Source organism: Chiloscyllium punctatum, chromosome 44, assembly GCF_047496795.1.
Source record: "Chiloscyllium punctatum isolate Juve2018m chromosome 44, sChiPun1.3, whole genome shotgun sequence".
Lineage (NCBI taxonomy): Eukaryota > Metazoa > Chordata > Chondrichthyes > Orectolobiformes > Hemiscylliidae > Chiloscyllium > Chiloscyllium punctatum.
Genome location: NC_092782.1, coordinates 39,858,581 through 39,879,660, shown reverse-complemented (window position 1 = coordinate 39,879,660; position 21,080 = coordinate 39,858,581). Strand labels below are relative to the sequence as shown.

Sequence of the window (21,080 nt, the reverse complement as noted above, 5' to 3'; positions counted from 1 at the left end):
CTTGAGGCAGAAACTCTGTTCACCTCAAGTATAGTTCCTTTTTCAGTGAGGCTGGAAGCACATTCAAATTGCCAATATAAACCTGTGAAGTGAAGTATACTTTTCTCTTGACTGCCAGAATTGGAGCTATGCAAATTTTATCCATTGCATATAATTAATTTCTGACCTACAAGACTGCCTCAATATGCTACTAACATAAACAAGATCAATGTGCACTGAAGTGGCAGAGTTTACATTCGAATTTTCAAATTCTGCATGACCAATCCTGACTTTTTTGGGGAATAGCTTGATTTTAATATTCTGGATGAGTTCCAGGCATGCAAAGCACTTTTCTTTGGGTCCTCAGCAACTGTGATTGGGAAATCATGCACTGATACTAGATTTAAAATGTCTAGTAAATTTGTCAGCATTAAACTGTGGACAAAATTAACAATGCTCTTTAATGGGTGAAAAGAAATCCTCTTTGATAACAGTTTAAATAGATTGGGATGAGTACAACTGTAACCAATGTATTACTCAGAAATAGCATAATTTCTAACTGCTATACTAGTTAAAAAGTATGGAATCAAAAAATTATAGCAGATCTTGACTCATTTTTTTGACTTGATGAGTAAATAATTTAGCTTGTTATTGTACTCATTGTGTAGAAACTGGACATTATTCCAAAGACAAATAAATTCTGAATGATCAGTTTAGTATTTCTCCTTAACAATCAGGCCTGGAGACCAGGATGCAGGTAGAGTGTAGATAATGATTTAGTTATAGAAGCTGTCACTTTGGGAGAGATTAATTTGATTGCAATTGAAGTATAAAGTAAAATGTTATACCTTACTGATTATTATGGACCACAGACCAGTACAATTAATATTCATAATTACTATTAATCCATAATTTGTTTAATGTTAAACAATGGAAATAGGATGCAAGTTTAGATCAGCATTTCAAAGTTCTACTTAATTTGCTATTCATTAACAAATAGAAAAATGCAAAACCTTGCAACAGAAGATTAAGTGAATTGGTTTAAATCCATGCAAAAGTAGGTTACACATGGGATTGAATTGAATTGAACTGATTCAGTAAATGGCCTTTCCTCTCTTCATTTTCCTATTATGTTGTTTTGATACTGGAAGAAAATAATCTGTCTTTTTTGAATAAAGAGCTTTCATCATTGTTCAGTGTCTGTGATCATTACACCTAACATTTATTGCATTCATAAGAAAGACATGGATATTCATTCTGTTTACTTCTTATTTCACACTTCCAGAGCAGAAGTTTTTGTTGGCAGTTTTAATGTGCGATTATAAGTTTATGTAAATACACAGATTTGAAAATTTACTGGGTCCACATTACTGAATTGTAAAGTTTTCATGGCACCTTTAATTTGAATTAAACCTAACATTCAAAACCAAGTGCTTGGCATTGTTATAAAGATAATTCATATTTAATATTGCTCAGAGAATTTAGTTTTTGAAAGATTGTAAAAAAATTATTTCAAGTTTTGTGGGTATATTTGGCTTGGTTTCTTCAAGACATCACTGAAAGCTCACTGAGGATTTTGGTGCTTATTTTTAAACAAGGCTTCTTGTAAATCAAATGACTGATGATACCTTGTTTTGCTATAGATCCTGTGCAGATGTTTTTGAACAGTGACTGGTTCTTGTTTTATCCTTTGATTTGGAGGGAAGTCTGCAGAGAGCAAGTTGAGTGGGAGGAAAGCTCACTGTGAACATGCTCCCAATTGATCTCTTCTAGTTTGGTAAAGAAAATCAACTATAACAATTCAGGGTGAAATCTGTTTCTTTTTGGAATAAGTTACTGAAAGAACATGTTCTATAGTAGAGCATTGGACTCTGGAACATCCCACACTTTATCCTTTTGCCTTCTAGAATAACCAATTGGCCAACATTTTTTTAATCAAGCCAATATCTGCAGAGAAATCCGTTTCTCTCTCTTTTACTGAACAGAACGAGTGTGTTGGGGATACTTAGAGGGATAAGCATTTATTTTTCTATATTACTGCCTGTGTATGTTAACTAAATATTGCATCTTTATTGAACAATTTTATTTTGATAATAGAACAACAATTCTGGATATTAAGAAACTTGGTTGATAGATAATATTTAGAACAAAAATATTTTGTGTTGTGGCTTGTCATATAGTGGGACTGAAGTGACAATGCCTCAGTTCAAACAGTATTGATCACAAACAAATGAGCCTAAATAATAGAAATACTTGTCAACGTATTAAAATCAAAACTCCTCCATGCTACATAAAACAGTGATAATTAGGTCATAATGATACCCAAAGGAACATAACAATTGCACAGTGCAACCGAATGGAGTAGCTACAAAAACTAAATTCCTTTTCCAAGAAAAATATGAAAATTACATCAACATTTCCTTTTAATAAGTTTCTAAAAGTGTAGAGATATACTTAACATTAACACATTTCTTGAATTAAAGAATATGTTCCTTTCAGATTCTAAATTAAATTTGAAGTTCAGAAATTCAAAGCACTGAAGAATTATTATATTGCTGAGTAATATTGTTAAATATGATAATAAAATCCCTTGATATGTATTCTGGTCCTCTTTAAAATATTTAAATATTACAGTAAAAGATCAATTAATTTTCATTAACAGAGCAAATTGGTACTTGTAGCTTAGTTTTGAGATTTACTAGGGTTACTTAATTAAAGTAATCTTAATAATTCTTCATGATTTAATGTGACTATGAAAAGATATCATACCTTTGGTATCCACTTTGAAGTCCTCTGGCAATAAGCCATCTTGTCTGTTGCCGAGGACAAATGCCAGAAACGAAAGGATGAGCGCATCTAAGATTCCAATAATAGCCAGAATGTAGGCCCAGCGAACAGAGCAGGCACCAAGTGTATACTTGTCTGTTTTTTCACCACACATACGCTTTACTTCATCTGAATCCCAGCCGTCTGGGAAAATCATGCAGCCCAGGATCAAGCAGGCAGCTGAAAAAATAAATCAAAAAGTTATGAAAAATGCATATCATAAAACTTGCCATTTATATAAGTATCTCAAACTTTAGAATAGGATAACCACATGTATGTTAATTAGATCTCAATTCATGATTGGCTTATTTTATTGCTATCTCTGTTCAAACTTCTTAACATACCTTTAGGATATTAAAACTTTTGAAATATTTTTACCATGTTCATCATTGCATTTAGCAATACAGCATTAACACTATCTACCCAATTTCAGTGATGTTTAAAGTGGATATGACATACCGATCTAGATTTAGTATATATTTCTCAGAAGTCAAAGAGAATAGGAGGACAGAGCAGCTGAATGCATGGCTGAGGAGCTGGTGCAGGGGAGAAGGATTCACATTTTTGGATCATTGGAATCTCTTCTGGGGTACAAGTGACCAGTACAAGAAGGACAGATTGCATCTGAATTAGAAGGGGACTAATATACTGGCAGGGAGATTTGCTAGAGCTGCTCAGGAGGATTTAAACTAGTAAGGTGGCAGCGGGCAGGAAAGCAATGGTCAGACTGATTCTAATCTAAAAAACGGATCTTACATGATAGCCAAGTTCAGTATCCATGGGGAGGGCCTCAATTGGGACCTTGGGTTCATGTCACACTACAGGCGATCCCATTGCACTGTACACACACACAGATACTCCTATTCACACACACAGACACTCCTATACACACACACCTACAGACTCATACACTCACGCAGACCCTCTCTCATACACTCAAACATACACTTCCATACACACACGTACCCTCTCACAGACTTATACCCCTTTACACTCACACTTACACATAAATACACACTCTCTCACAGACACTCATAACTTACCCCCCTCCCCCCCAAACACACACATATAAGTTTGTGGGGTGAAGTTGTACTTGCAGAATTACTTTGCTCAAAAATTGCATGAATCCATGTAAGATTCTGTAAATCCATTTTTTAGATTAGAATCAGTCTGACCATTGTGGCACAGACAGACTCATACATGGCAACTCACACCTTCAATGCATTATCTGGGCCGATAAGTTGCCAATTGTTAATATTCACTTGAGAACGTAACTTTTAAAAATGTTTTGTGATTTACATTTGAAAGAATTGAAATCAACAAGATGAGAGACTTAACAAACAATCCAGGTCTTTTTCAATATATAATTTCAGTTACATCACATGGTAAACTTTTGCTATAAATTCTGAGTCTTACAATCTTATACTCCACAACCACCTAAAAAAGGAGCAGTGCTCCAAAAGCTAGTGCTTCCAAATAAATCTTTTGGACTATAACCTGGTGTTGTGCGATTTTTAACTTTGTACACCCCAGTTCCCACATTGGCATTTCCAAATCAATAATACGGTGGCTATGGTAGGGGATTTTAATTTTCCAAACATAGACTGGGACTGCCATAGAGCTAAGGGTTTAGATGGAGAGGAATTTATTAAGTGTGTACAAGAATATTTTCTGATTCAGTATGTGGATGTATCTACTAGAGAAGGTGCAAAACTTGGCCAACTCTTGGGAAATAAGGCAGAGCAGATGACTGAGGTGTCAGTGGGGGAGCATTTTGAGGCGAGTGACCATAATTCTATTCGCTTTAAAATAGTGATGGAAAAGGATCTAAAAGGTTAAGTTCTAAATCGGAGAAAGGCTAATTTTGATGGCAGTAGGCAAAATGGGGGCTGATGTTCACAGATAAAGGGGCGGCTAGAAAATGGGAAGCCTTCAAAAATGAGGTATCAAGCTTCCAGAGACAGTATATTCCTATTAGGGTGAAAAGAAAGGCAGGTAGCTGTAGGAAAAGCTGGATGACTAGAGAAATCGAGGCTTTGGTTAAGAAGAAGAAGGAAGCATATGTCAGGTATAGACAAGAGAGATCGAATGAAACCTTAGAAGAGTATGAAGGCAGTAGAAGTATACTTAAGAGCGAAATCAGGAGGGCAAAAAGGGGACATGAGATAGCTTTGGCAAATAGGGTTAAGGAGCAAAGGGACTTTATAAATACATTAAGTACAAAAGGGTAACTAGGGAGCGAATACGGGCCCCTCAAAGAACAGCAAGGCAGCCTATGTATGGAGCCACTGGGGATAGAGGAGATACTAAATGAGTATTTTGCATCAGTGTTTACTGTGGAGAAGGACATGGAAGATATAGAATGTGGGGAAATAGCTGGTGACATCTTGAAAAATATCCAGAGGTGGTGGTGGATGTCTTGAAAGGCATAAAAGTGGATAAATCTCTGGGAACTGAAAAGGTGTACCCTAGAACTCTGTGGGAAGCTAGGGAAGTGATTGCTGGGCCTCATGCTGAGATATTTGTATCATTGATAGTCACAGGTGAGGTACCTGTGACTTGTTGGAGGGAATCCTGAGGGACAAGCTCTACATATATTTGGAGAGGCAAGGGCTGATTAGGGATAGTCAGCATGGCTTTGTGCTTGGGAAATCATGTCTCACGGAATTGATTGAATTTTTTGAAGAAGTAACAAAGAGGATTGATGACGGTGGAACGGTAGGTGTGACCTATCTGGATTTCAGTAAGGCGTTCAACAAGTTTCCTCATGGGAGACTAGTTAGCAAGGTTAGATCTCATGGAATACAGGGAGAACTAACTATTTGGATACAGAGCTGGCTTGAAGGTGGTGGTAGAGGGTTGCTTTTCAGACTGGAGGCCTGTGACCAGTAGTATGCCAGAAGACTCAGTGCTGGGTCTACTGCTTATCATCATTTATATAAATGATTTGAATGTGAAATAGACAGTATAGTTAGTAATTTTGCAGATGACACCAACATTGGAGGTGGAGTGGACAGCGAAGAAGGTTACCTCAGAGTACAAAGGGATCTTGATCAGATGGGTCAATGGGCTGAGGAGTGGCAGATGGAGTTTAATTTAGATAAAAGTGAGGTGCTGCATTTTGGAAAACCAATTCAGCACAGGACTTATACACTTAATGGTAAGGTCCTAAGGAGTGTTGCTGAACAAAGAGATCTTGGACTGCAGGTTCATAAATTCCTTGAAAGTAGAGCCCAGGTAGATAAGATAGTGAAGAAGGCATTTAGTCTGCTTTCCCTTATTGGTCATAGTATTGAGTACAGGAGTTGGGAGGTCATGTTGTGGCTGCACAGGACACTGATTAGACCACTTTTGGAATATTACATGCAATTCTGGTCTCTTTCCTATCGGAAAGATGTTGTGAAACTTGAAAGGGTTCAGAAAAGATTTACAAGGATGTTGCCAGGGTTGGAGGATCTGAGCTACAGGGAGAGGCTGAACAGGCTGGGGCTGTTTTGCTTGGAGCGTCAGAGGCTGAGGGGTGACCTTATTGAAGTTTATAAAATCATGAGGGGCATGGACAGGGTAAATAGACATGGTCTTTTCCCTGGGGTGGGGCGTCCATAACTTGAGGGCATAGGTTTAGGGTGATAGGGGTAAGAGAGAGTGACCTAAGGGGCAATGTTTTCACACAGAGAGTGGTGTGAAATGGAATGAGCTGCCAGAGGAGGAGATGGAGGCTAGTACAAAAGGGATCTGGATGGATGCATGAATAGGAAGGGCTTAGAGGGATATGATCCAAATGCTGGCAAATGGGACTAGATTAGGTTAGGGTATCTGGTTGGCATGGACGAGTTGGACTAAAGGTTCTATTTCTGTGCTGTACATCTCTATGACTCTATGATCTACGTAATTCCTGTTGCCTTGCTAAAATTTAATAACAACTAGTCAGTAATAAAACTATTCAATTTTGAGGTAAAAAGCTCTCTGACCCACCTCCCAACATCAAACCTTCCATTAAAAGACTGCTGAAGGCTGTGGAAACTGCAAAGGCCATGTGCCCTGACAATATTCCAGCAATAATACTGAGGACCTGTGCTGCAGAACTAGCCATTTCCACAGCCAAGCTGTTTCAGTAAGCTGCAACAGTAGCATTTATCTGAGGATGTGGAGAATAGTCCAAGTATGTCCTATGCACAAAAAGCAGAAAAGTCCGGCCTGACCAGTTACTGCCCAATCACTCTCCTGTCAGTCATCATTTTGGATTAGTGGTGCTGAAAAAGCACAGCAGTTCAGGCAGCATCCGAGGAGCAGTAAAATCGACATTTTGGGCAAAAGCCCTTCATCAGGAACACAACTGTCAGTCATCAACAAATTGATGGCAGAGCTCTTTGACTGTTTCAACAGCAGTACTTGCAAAGGAATAACCTGCTCACTGATGTTCAGTTTGGGTTTCACAGAGTCACTTAGTTATTGATTGCATTGCAACCTTGGTCCAAATATGGAAATCCAAAGGTGAAGTGAGAGTAACTGCCCTTGACATCAAGACAACATTCAGCTGACTACGGCATAACCATAGATAGCCCTAGCAAAACTGGAGGTCAACGGGAACCTCAGGCAAAAGTCTGCTTTGTTTGGTATCATATCGGACACAAAGGAAGATGGTTGCAGTCTTCGGAGGTTAATCATCTCAGTCCAAGGATAAACCTGCGGGAGTTCCTCAGGGTAGTGTCCTTGACCCAATCATTTTCAGCTGCTTCATCAATGACCTTTCCTCCATGAGGTCAGAACTGAGGGTGTTTGTTGATGATTGTACAATGTTCAGCATCACTTGTGCCTCCACAGACACTGAAGCAGTCCTGGGTTTGTTACACTTCCATCCACCACCAAGCAATTTTTACTTCACCAGGATGCACTGCAGCAACTTGTCAACACCATGTCATGTAGCACTGTCATGCTACTTCAGGCTCCTTGACAGCACCTTCTAAATCTATGACTTCTATCACCTAGAAGGACAAGGACTGTAAACGCAATGGAAACACAATCTTGACTTGGAACATTATCACTGCTCCTTCAGTGTCACTGGATCAAAATCCTTGAACCCCCTTCCTAACATCACTGTGGGTGTCTTTATACTCCAAGGAATGCAATGGTTCAAGAAGGCAGCTAGCTACCATATTCTCCAGGACAATTAGGAAAAATAAATAAATACTGGCCCAACCATTGATTCTCATAAATATGAGCACATGAAAAATGTGTATAAAGTACATCAACGTTCACAGTGTGATTATCTTTTTAAAAATCAGCAAAATATAAACTCCAGAAATGTATTTTAGGAGCAGTGTCAAGACTGAACATCCTCAATTACATAATATTTGTGGCATTGAACATTTTAATTTTTTTGGTTTACATTTCAATCAGTTCAAAACAGCTAAACAATGCAGGAACCTTGTGTTCAATATTCCTCTGCATCAGTGGGAGGTTATCTTAATTAACTAATTTAAGTTTCAGTAGTTAAAGGTCTGGAGCAGTGCTAAAACCTAGTAGGAAATTTTAAACTAATGCTTTTGGGATATCATTGTTCTGAAAAATAAAATTTTAAGTAGAAGTTATATATATTTTTCAATAGATTTATGGAGATTGGAGTTACAGTGCAGGTCTCACTGGTCATTTTTATATTTAGATTTCCAAAGTTCACTCAGTAAGAGAACAGAAGTGATTTGTTAGCCATATCTCAAATAATGAATCAAACAATAGACTGCACCCAGTTTCATGATATCTGTATTTTACCAGACCTCCTGCAATAATATAGAATGGCTATGATTTGATAGTCAGCAGTGAAGGAATGGTGCTCATCACCACCTTCAAAGAAACTTCCCCAAAAGATCTAACCGAGGTTATGGTAGCATGAATTTTATCTTTCCCATTGATAATCTGAATTTGGCTCAAGTCAAGATCCATCTAAGAGTCCAACAACAGTGATGTTATCACAGAGTTCAAAGATGTACAAATTAGGTAGATTGGCCATAATGTTCAGGGATGTGTGGGTTAGGTGTGTTAGCCATGAGAAATGCAAGATTACAAGAATTGGATAGGGGGATGGGTCTGGGTGGGATGCTCTTCGGAGGGTCAATGTGGACTTGTTAGGCCGAATGGCCTGTTTCTACAATGTGGGATTCTATAAGACAAAAGTAAGTAACCAAATCACACTGAAGATTTCTCACAGACAGCAAATCAAGAAATAATTGGCATAGATTTCCTTTAACTTCAATTTAACATCAACTTTTCTTCAATTAAGAAAACTTAACTTTTTCAAGGGCTTCGAACAACAACATTGCAATATAAAATGGAAAGTTCTCATGAATTCAGTGATAAAAAGATGACCATCTGTGGGGACATGAGCCTGTGGAGGACTAGGGAATTACTGAGCAATATGTTTTGGATTTACTTAGGATATAAGGCAAAGAAACAGGCCAAGCAATCCAATCAGTCTATGTCTTTATGCTCCTCCCATCATTCCCTAAATATATGGTCAGAATTCTTTAATAATATCTCCCTCATGTATTTGACTGGCTTCCCCTTAAATGCACCTGTGTTATTACTTTAAAATGTCATCTTCATGTAGTATCAAGTTCCATATTCTCACCATTCATTAAGAAGGAAGATTTCATGTTTAACTGAATAGGTGCTGAAGTTAGAAGCTGTGTAAGTGCCACAGGGTAATGAAGCCAAACACTGACTGCTGCATCATACGAAAACCACAAAACCTAGGTTAATAAATTTCCAATTCATTTACCAAATACTGAACTAAAAAATGGTTAGAAATGTCATTGCACAGAAGGTAGTTGCTCAGCCCTTCATGTCCATGTTGAATCACTTAAATCTTAATTGGTTTGTGAAAGGAAACATCAATTATTGTTTTTATAATCACTTCCATGAAATGCTAAATAAATGAAAATTTTGACCCAGCAAATGATATTTAAAGACTTACTTAAGTTTATTCATGGTGTAAAACGATTTTGAATCTAAGAAAACTCTAACCCTTAATTGGTGCGAGTCAGTCTATGACACACTGTAAACAGAACAATGGTAGGGATGTTACAATGGCCTCTGACCTACCTTTATCTAACTTGGCATGTGTGACCGATATTTCCCACATGTCAGCTGGTTGATACCTGTGTGTTAGCTGTGGTTCAACTGGTATTGGTTTTGCCTCTTAGAAACAATACTTTGGGTTTAAATCCCATTCCAGAGATGTGAGGAGATCAAAACCTAGGTTGCCATTCCAGTGCAGTACTGAGGGAATACTTAACTCCTCCCAGAGTTCTCTTTCAAACAAGGTTTTTGGCTGAGACCTGTCCTCTTCCTAAGATGGATGTAATAGAACTATTTTGAAAAAGGACAGGACAGTTAGCCTTGGGGTCCTGGCCAATATTGATCCCTCAATTACAAACTCATCATAAATACAGATTGTTTGGTAGTTATCACACTGACCCAAATCTTCTTCAGTCAGAAACCGCATGCTGACCTGTATACATTTTAAAAGGCCAGATTTACAATTCCACATTCATAAAAATCATTCAAGCTGAAATCCACAAAAAGATCCACAAATCAGGGCAGAGGACACATTCCTAATTATGGCAGTAGCTATCATATCATAGAATCATACAAGTTAGAAGAAGCCATTCAGCCTATTGAGTTCTGCACCAACAAAAGCTACTCTAAATCTACACTAGTCCCACTTTCCAGTAATTGGTCCATAGCCTTGAATTTTATGACATTTCAAGTGTTCAAAGTACTTTTTAAAAGGTGTAAGGTTTTTTGCTTCAACTACACTCCAAGGCAGTGTATTCTAAATTCCCAACACTTCTGGTGAAAAGATTTTCCTCAAACCTCTTCTAAACCGCCTGCCTTTCATCTTAAAGCTACACCCCTTGTAATTAACATTTCAACTAAGAAGAACAGCTTCTTCCTATTCACCTTGCCAATGCCCCTCAATCTTATACACCTCTATCAGGACCCCTTTCAGCCTTCTCTGGTCTAAAGAAAACAATCCGAGTTTATTCAGCCACTCGTCATAGCTAAACAGTTCCATCCTATGCAACATCATGGTGAATTTTCCTGCACCCTTTCCAATTCTATCACATCCTTGCTAGAAGTGTGGTGACCAGAACTGCACACAGTCCTCCAGCTGTGGCTTAATCAAAGTTTATACAGTTCCAATGTAATCTCCCTGCTCTTATAATCTATGCTGCTACTGATAAAGGAAAGCATCCCAATGCTTCTTAAATACCCTTTTAAACCTGTCCTGTCACCTTTACGGATTTGTGGACAAGTACCACAAGATCCTGCTGTTTCTTTTTGATCCCAGTTGTCCAGCCATTCATTGAGTAAGCCCTTGTCTTGTTAGTTCTACCAAAGCGTATGATAGCCGGGGTGGGTGGGAGAGCCAGATGAGGATTTTTGCTGTGGAATTACCAAAAGTGTTAGACCAGGTTATAAGCTAACAACATTTTCTGGGTAACTGGGTCTTGTAATCTCCCCCCAGGTCTGACTCCAACTCAAATTGGAGACATTGACACAGGATTCCAGAAGCAGAGATACTGCCCTAAATGTAACTTCTTGATCAATTCCAATGTACATCAGTGTGGCAAGACCTCCACAGGATCCTGATGTGCATGTAGAGTCATACACTGGATCTCTGACCATCTGGAGGTTGAAAGATTTGAGTTATTGATTTTGTGGGATTTTGCTTATAGAAATTAATTGCTGCATTTCCTATATTATATGGGCCATAGGGTGGCATTTACAGTATACCAGGCTAAAGCTAGAGGACCTAATATTAAATGAAACAACTGGGATTAGATTAGATTCCCTACAGTGGACTGTGGGAGGAAACCAGAGCACCCGGAGGAAACCCACACAGACACGGGGAGAATGTGCAAACTCCACACAGACAGTCACCTGAGGCTGGAATCAAACCTGGGACCCTGGTGCTGTGAGGCAGCAGTGCTAACCACTGAGCCACCGTGCCATCCAAAGTCTCAGAGTACAGCGGTGGGCTTTTTTTACCTCCTTGACACTTGGCAACTGCTGCAGCTACCTCAAACCTCTTTCCTAAGATGGTGTGCTAGACACCAGTTGGCACCCACACCCCTGAACAAAAGCCCAGCCTTTGAAGGCACATTCTCCTAAGGGGAGTGCAGAGCCAGGAAATTCCCTGACCCCCATTACCCTTCTCTCTGTTGAACATCCAGCCATAGTAATTGCGAGAAACACATAATGTGGCTTGGCTGAGAGTCCAGACATCTGTTATTCTAATGAAATGGTTACATCCAAAGGAAACCTTGTTTGAATGATAGTTTTTTCTCTTCAATCTATTTTGTCAATTGTACAATTCTTATTTACACAAGATAAATACGTGACAAGGGCTTGCAACTTCTGCTATGACACTACAAAGGACTGATGGTTGACATCTTGATATTAAAAGCAGATTTTGAAGAGTTTTATAAATGAATTACTTTTTAAAAACACTTCCACATTCATGCCATTATTACTGTGGAGTTTATTGTCTCTATACTGTATATACTGAGTGAATAGGAGTGCCATAGGAGTGGCATGGAGGTATGTGCAGCCATTGGCATGATTTGAGGGGCCTAGCTAAGACCTTTTGAATTTACCTTTCAAAAGGTTCCCTCACTGAGATTGTGGTTCTTGACACTTTGGAAGGGCTGCAAATAACAAGTCCTTAAAAAAATTGGTCTGACTTCACAAATTTATGAAGGATTAAGAGATGTTCAATTCCACTACCAAGCCAGTCAGATCAAGAATTTGGGATGCAGATTCATGATGGTTACTAACTCACACTCTTATCCCACATGGCTGAGAATCGGAGGCACTGTAAATTCTGGAAATAAGTCCTGCCAGCCATTCTTAAAGGCATGTAGAGTCCTTTGGCTCTGGCAAAATCCAATCCAGTGTTTCAAAGATTGCTTCATTGGCTATTCATCTCTTTTGGACACTATGAACTCATGAAAACATTACATAAATGCAAGATTTCTTTTGCTCTTTATATAAGTCTGCATGTATGAAGCAATACAATTTCGCTGGCAGTAGCATCAGATAATAGTCCAGATTTCATGGACATGTATGCTTACCCTCCTGGCAGACTGTAACAGATTACATCACCAGTGATACTGAGTACCCTGTATTATTTCATTCCTCTGCAATATAATCATATCAGTTGCCACATAATCAATCCTTCAGAACTCTTTCATGCTGGTGAGATATCCTCCACTATTTCATGTTTATGCTAAATCACAATGTTTCTGATGTCACTCATCATTTTAGTGAAGCTTGAAATTAATCAATATTATGGTGCACTTTTCCATCAATCAAAATATATCAGTGACAGCTGAGACTGTTTGGAAATTTAATAACTTCCCAACAAAAATAACATATATTATACTAAATGTGCTTGCTTTGTTTTTGTTCTGTTAATTTCTTCTTTTCATCTTTGTATATTGTCAGGTTACTATTTTTACCTGCGATGACAATGACGAATGTAGGGGGTTGAGGACAGTGGTTGATCATGGAGACAAAGTGTCTCTCTTCTTGTATAGAAAAGCATTGAGTCTATATTCACTGAGCCTGACTTTTTTCACCACTGTTGCTGCATTTTGGACATTAAATGAGTGTATTGCCAATCTTGTGTTATATATTGAGTATGACCATTTCTCACCTGTATTAGCCCAATGCAATCTTCAGGCTTTCCAAACAAAAACTTGCTGATACTGCCATGAAGAGTCTAACACATTAAAAATCAGCAGTGACATGATAGAAATCCCTAAACACCATGTTTTATGCTTTCATGGCACAGAAGCAAAAGAAGTCACACAAATGAAATATTGTACCTTGGAGCCTAGTCAGCCTGAAGAAATTTTCGAAAGAAGTTACAGCAAACAATGAAGATTCCAATGAAGAGTTATCATTGATCTGAAATGTTAATTCAACTTCTCTTCACAGATGCTGCCTGTTCTGTTTAGTATTTCCAATATTTTCTAAGAGTTTAACATATTTGAGGAGACATGGACATAGAAGATACATCTTTTTCAAAATATTTTACAACCATATGGATCCTGTGAACATATTTGTAGCTTAATCAAAAGACTCAATTATTTACTAACTTTAGCAAAGCAGAATTAAACAAAGTGATCTAATTGATATCTATGATTTCAACCCAATAACCTTTGTTTTCAGCTTCATTCACACAAAAGACAACCAGAAAACAAATGCAGTTAGCGTGGGTTTCCTCCGGGTGCTCCGGTTTCCTCCCACAGTCCAAAGATGTGCAGGTCAGGTGAATTGGCCGTGCTAAATTGCCCGTAGTGTTAGGTAAGGGGTAAATGTAGGGGTATGGGTGGGTTGCGCTTCGGCGGGGCGGTATGGACTTGTTAGGCCGAAGGGCCTGTTTCCACACTGTAAGTAATCTAATCAGTAAAGGGATAAATAAACAAAAATAAAACTGGCCAGATTACTTGTGCTGTTTTCATAATACATTGTTCCATAGGAATATATTACTCAGATTAGTTTATTTACAGTGTGGAAACAGGCCCTTTGGCCCAACAAGTCCACACTGACCCGCCGGAGCATAACCCACCCAAACCCATTTCCCCCTGCACCTAACACTAAGGGCAATTTAGCATGACCAATTCACCTAACCTGCACATCTTTGGACTGTGGGAGGAAACCGGAGCACCCGGAGGAAACCCACGCAGACACGGGGAGAATGTGCAAACTCCACACAGAGAGTTGCCTGAGTCGGGAATTGAACCCAGGTCTCTGGCGCTGTGAGGCAACAGTGCTAACCACTGTGCCACCGTGCCACCCAACAATGATCGTTTCTTAGTTGATTTTCTGAAGTTGTCAATCAGGGCCTCCTTTTCAGTTCACTATGGTGGAATTTTCAGCAATAATTATAATTTAATTTAAATTCTGAACTTTCAAAAGCTGACAATGAGAGATTAGCAGGGAGCTTTTACATCTTTGTGCTATGGAATCAACAACCAAATTACCCAAAACACAGTCCAAAAACCCAGTTTAACCTCTCCAGCCCCTCCCTCTGTCTTGCCAGACTTGCTGGCACCAATCCCCAGGTACTAACCTCATTAAAGGCCAAACATCTTTTATTTGGTTAAACATACTGCTTTCCTTGGCACCAAAGCATTGTGTACCAATTTGATTAAGAAACAACCTGCGATTAACTTTCAAGGCATGGCTTCATAAACAAATAACATTTTGTTTGTCCCTTTTTTTAAACACAACTTGCTTCCAGCAGTCCAACGATCATCTTCAGCTCACTGTTCACAGTGCCAAACAAAATTTGGTCCTTCAGGGCTTTTTCCTGAAATGTCGATTTTACTGCTCCTCAGATGCTGCCTGAACTGCTGTGCTATTCCAGCACCATTAATCCAGAATCTGGTTTCTAGCATCTGCAGTCATTGTTTTTACCCCGTTTTTGCCAAGCATTAGCTCATTTCAAGAAATGAGGCAAAGAAAGGATGTCTGCAATATTAGCAATGGGGTTATGTGGCCACGTAACTGGACTAGGTAACACTTTTTAGCAGAGCTAGAGAATTCTTTCAATCTGGCAAGGTAGCAACATGATTCAGGTTTATCAGATTTCTGACTTTTGTAGGATGTAAATGAGGGGAACACATGTACCACTACAAGCACTTACCACTAACAGAATGCAGTACCATTTGCTAATTATTCAAACTGAGAATAACCAGGCATAAATAGATTTTCACCTCAATGTCCAATTTTATGGAAGTTGCCATGATGCTGACCGAGTCCTCATCTACAATGATGCAGTTACTAATATGATTGGGGCTAGTTATGTTCCAATTATATCAGAGAAGCAGGCCCCATGCAGACTTGAATAGGTGGCAGGAACAGTTCCATGGTGACCTGATGCAGCACAGGAGGCCTCACTATAAGGCAAACTGTCCAATCTGTCAGTTCTCAAAAGGAAGTATTAGGCCAGCTCTGCCATGCTATCACTTCTCTTCAGAGCTTTTGTTTTGGATAGGAGTGTGAACCAAGTTTAAAAATGAACCAAATAACCAAATTTTACAAAACCAATTGCTTTCTTTTAATGGAAGTTATCAATTAGCTTCTATTCTTTCTTTGCCCCTTACATTCAAAGTAAAATGTTAGCTTCAGAGATAATTTCTGTTCAGTGTTATGTTATAGAGGACTGCTAATGAAGCTCCAACCTGATAGAAACGACTATAATATAAAAACAAACCTGAAGAAAATCCAGTACTTTGTCCTCTGACATTCATATACAATCAGTAGATGCCACTTCTAGTAAAGATGTAAAAAGGAATTCTTAGATTACTTTCAATCAGACTAATAAAACCAAAATAAAAGTTTTCCTAACTGAAGTAATCTAATGTAATGTAATCTAATTATATATGCACCTTGCTTCATAAAGTGCCCCGCTCGTGTTATTGTGTGTTTGTCAGCGGCAGAGCTACTTGTCACAGATGGAAGTTCCTGGGGTTCCTGCCCAGATGCCATTTCTGAAATGCGGCTGTGCACCAGGTCAAATGCTGTTAATTAGGAACTATTCTTCACAGTTCCTGTGTCTGAAGAATTTCTCCAATGATTGTTCAGGAAGTAAATATAGTACCCCACTTCAACAGGGAGCTGGAGGTCCTGATGGTTGGCGGTGCTCGGGAGGTGGAATTCTTTCTTCTCCACCACCAGAGGAGACAAGACACCAGAGACTGCCGGCCTGGCCCAAATTCACCACCATGTCTGGGTATATGAATAGGAAGGGTTTGGAGGGATATGGGCCAGGTGCTGGCAGGTGGGACTAGATTGGGTTGGAATATCTGGTCGGCATGGACGGGTTGGACCAAAGGGTCTGTTTCCATGCTGTACATCTCTATGACTCTATGTCAATGTAATATCCATGGTCTGGAGGAATGCCCGTCAGTGCAGGGAGATTAGTGACCTTTGGTGATCCACGAGGGTAAGTGCCTCCATCTTCTGTCTGCCACCTCATACTCACTCTGACTCAAAGGATCATGATCTACCGTTCTCATTACTGCATGCAGCATTCTCCCTCAATGGCTCTTATCCATCCTTGGGTGCTGTGCAAGTTAGAAGCCCAGAGGAGCAAATGTCTAACTGGACTCACCAGGTTCCTGCACTGACTTTCATGTTGGGAATTGTCCTCATCTAGTTCCTACCCAGCACTTATCAGAATAGCAAGCTGCAAATCAATGAGGTGAGATTAGGTACTAATATGATGTAAACACATGCATATAGGCTTCTCGACACTCATTGTTCAAATCTCAGCTAAATGTATGCCAAAACAATTGACTGACTTTAGGGGTTATACAGAAGATATGGAGAACAAGATACATTGAGAACAACGTAGTAGTTTTTGAGAAACATGCTTTTGGTTTCAAATACAGAATCATTGCTGAAGCATTATGCATCGTGACTGTACCATTACCCAGCTAAGGCACCATGTCCAACCTTGTCTTCCTTCTGAATATTGCCAGTAGCTACAATAATAAATCCCTATAGATCACCTGATTCAGTTCCTAGTTTTAAAATTACTCTCCTATTTCATTTCTTTAGTGTTATTATAATCACCAATCCAGAAAGGCATAGTTTAGAAAATTGAACTTTATACCATTCATATCATAATCAAGTTATCTGCCAGTATTGTGCACATTTAAAAATGAAATGCATTGAAACAAGAAGCAAAACTGATAGCAAACAAGTGAATTGAATTTATTGTCATGTGTACCGAGGCACAGTGAAAAGCTTTGACTTGTGAGCAATACAGGCAGATCACATAGTTAAGAAGCATAGATAAGTAAATAATAGGTAGACAGCAGCAAAAACAAAAGCACAGGTACAGGTGAATGTTAAGAGTTTGTGAGTCCATTCAGAATTCTAACAACAGGAGGGTAGAAACTGTTTCAAAATCGGCTGGTGCATGTGTTGAGGCTTCTGTACTACTCGTTTCACCTCTGTGCTGTTAATGTGTAGCGGAGCATGAGTAGCATTCTGCCAAAAGTCAATAAGGAGATCCTTGGTTTTGCCGGGATTGAGAGCTATGTTGTCCTCAGTGCGCCATTTTTCCAGGTCTTCCACCTCATATTCTGTAGTCTGTTTCATCGCCATCTGAGATTTGACCGACTATGGTGGTGTCATCAGCGAACTTGTAAATGGCATTAGTCTGGTATTTGGCGATGCAGTCATGGGTATGCAGTGGGTACAGTAGGGGGCTCCAGTGTTAAGTGTTAGTGAGGATGAAATATTGTCCCCAATCTTCAAAGATTGTGGCCTGTGGGTCAGGAAACTGAGGATCCAATTGCAGAGAGTGGGGCTAAATCTGAGATTGCTAAGTTTAGTAATCAGTCTCGCGGGGATAACAGTGTTGAGGATGGAACTGTCGTCAATGAGTAGGATTCTTACGCAGCTGTTCTTGGTGTCAAGATGTTCTAGGGAGGAGTGAAAGGCAAGTGATATGGCATATGGCATAGATCTGTTGGTCCGATATGCAAATTGGAGTGGGTCAAGAGTAGTGGGGAGGCTGGAGTTGATAAATGAAGATCCAACGATACAGATAATACAATGTGAACACTTTGTATCTTAAGTGTTAGATGCGTGAACAACATGGCAGAAAATATTGCTTTTCAAATCTGTGTTGAGTGTATAGTGAAAATCAGAACTACACATCATTAACAACTCTCTGCCCTCTCCCATTGCTTCAAAAATAACAACGCAGTTGTTCAGTGAAGTGCATTGCATGCATAATATAATTTTAGGATGACTACAAAGCCACTGACTCCCTGGCTACCTTCACTACAGCTGTTCACACATCACATCCTGCAAGGATTCCATCCCACTTCCCCAGTTCCTTTGCCCACATCGTATCTATTTGGATGATTTTCATCCTACCAGCCTTTCATTCAATGGATCATTCTCTCCCATTTCAGGAAACTCCAGCAGGACGCTACCACCAAACACATCTTCCCTTCGCTCCCTGTCTGTACTTCATAGGGATCGTTCACTCCAGGACACAGTAGTCTATTCCTTGATCAACAATACCACTCCCCTTTCCCATGTAACCACTAAACGTGTAAAACCTGCCCCTTCACCTCCTCCCTGCTCACTATCCAACGGCCTGAACAGTCTTTCCAGGTGAAGCAGCATTTCAACTGCACCCCCTCCAATCTTGTGTATTGTATACACTGCACCCAACGTGGCCTACTCTGCATTGGAGAAACCAAATGCAGACTGGCTGACTGCTTTGCAGAACACCTCTAGTCCATGGGCAAGCATGACCCTGACCTTCCCATAGCCAGTCATTTTAACACAGCGTCTTGTTTACATGCTCACTTATCTGTCCTCAGCATGCTGACTGCTCCAGCGAACCATAGCTTAAACTGGAGGAGCAATGTCTCATCTTCAGACTAGGCACTTTACAATCTTCTGGATCAATATGGAGTGCAACACCTTCAGATTGTCAAAGCACTTTCACTCCTTCTCTTTCTTTCAGCTTTATTTGTTGCATTCTCTGTACTGAGATACTGAGGAAAGAGATCAAACTGAGACTGGTACAGTTGAGAAAAGAAGTGAGTTGAACAATCAGGGCAGGCAGGGACAAAGCAGAGAACAAGATAGGACTGATAAATTAAACTGCATTTATTTTAACAGAGAAGGCAGATGAATTCAGGGCATGGTTAGGAACATGGGACTGGGATATTATAGCAATTACAGAAATGTTGCTCAGTGATGGAAAGGACTGGCAGCTTAATGTTCCAGGACAGGAAGGATAGGAAGGGAGGCAAGACAAAGGATTTAAAGGGAGGTAAGAGGAGGAGGGGGAATGGCATTTTTGATAAGGGATAGCATTACAGCTGTACTTAGAGAGGATATTCCTGGGAATACATCCAGGGAAGTTATTTGGGTGGAACTGAGAAATAAGAAAGGGACGATCACCTTATTGGGTTTGTATTATAGACCCCCTAACAGTCAGCAGGAAATTGAGAAACAAATTTGCAAGGAGATTTCAGTTATCTGTAAGAAATAATAGGGTGGCTATGGTAGGGGATTTTAACTTTCCAAACACAGACAGGGACTGCCATAGTGTTAAGGGTTTAGATAGACAGGAATTTGTTAAGAGTGTACAAGAAAATATTCTGAATCAGTATGTGGATGTACCTACTAGAGAAGATGCAAAACTTGACCTACACTTGGGAAATAAGGCAGGGCAGGTGACTGAGGTGTCAGTGGGGGAGCACGTTGGGGACAGCGACCATAATTCTATTAGTTTTAAAATAGCGATGGAAAAGGATAGACCAGATCTAACAGTTGAAGTTCTAAATTGAAAGAAGACTAATTTTGGTGGTATTAAGCAAGAACTTTTAAATGCTGGTTGGATGCAGATGTTCACAGGTAAAGGGACAACTGGAAAATGGGAAGCCTTCAGAAATGAGCTAATGAGAGTCCAAATACAGTACATTCCTGTTAGGGTGAAAGGAAAGGCTGTTAGGTATAGGGAATGCTGGATGACTAGAGAAATTGAGGATTTGGCTAAGAAAAAGAAGGAAGCATATGTCAGGTATGGACAGGAAAGATCAAATGAATCCTTAGGAGAGTATAAAGGCAGTCGGAAAATACTTAAGAGTGAAATCAGGAGGGCAAAAAGGAGACATGAGATTGCTTTGGCAAATGGGGTTAAGGAGAATCCAAAGGGTTTTTGCAAATACATTCAGGACAAGAGGGTGACAGGGAGCGACTAGGGCCCCTCAAAGATCAGCAAAGCAATCTTTGTGTGGAGCTGCAGGAGATGCTAAACGAGTATTTTGTACCAGTGTTTACTGTGGAGGAGGACATGGAAGATATATAAAATGTGGGGAAATAGATGGTGCTATCTTGAAAAATGTCCATATTACAGAGGAGGGAGTGCTGGATATCTTGAAATGCATAAAAGTGGATAAATTCCCAGGACCTGATCAGGTATACCCTAGAACTCTGTGGGAAGCTAGGGAAGTGATTGCTGGGCCACTTGCTGAGATAATCACAGGTGAGGTGCCAGAAGACTTGGAGGTTGGCTAATGTGGTACCATTATTTAAGAAGGGTGGTAAGGACAAGCCAGGGAACTACAGACTAGTGAGCCTGACCTCGGTGGTGGGCAAGTTGTTGGAGGGAATCCTGAAGGACAGGATGTACATGTATTTGGAAAGGCAACGACTGATTA

General features: G+C 39.7%; 1 protein-coding gene across 1 annotated transcript in view; it reads right to left on the bottom strand.

Annotated features, from left to right (window-relative positions):
• Positions 1-21,080, bottom strand: part of lhfpl3 (LHFPL tetraspan subfamily member 3) — a 309,308-nt gene that overhangs the window by 78,259 nt on the left and 209,969 nt on the right. Inside the window, exon 2 of the mRNA XM_072562708.1 lies at positions 2,749-2,985. Coding sequence (XP_072418809.1) covers positions 2,749-2,985 — 237 coding nt within the window. The remainder of the gene's footprint in view (positions 1-2,748; positions 2,986-21,080) is intronic.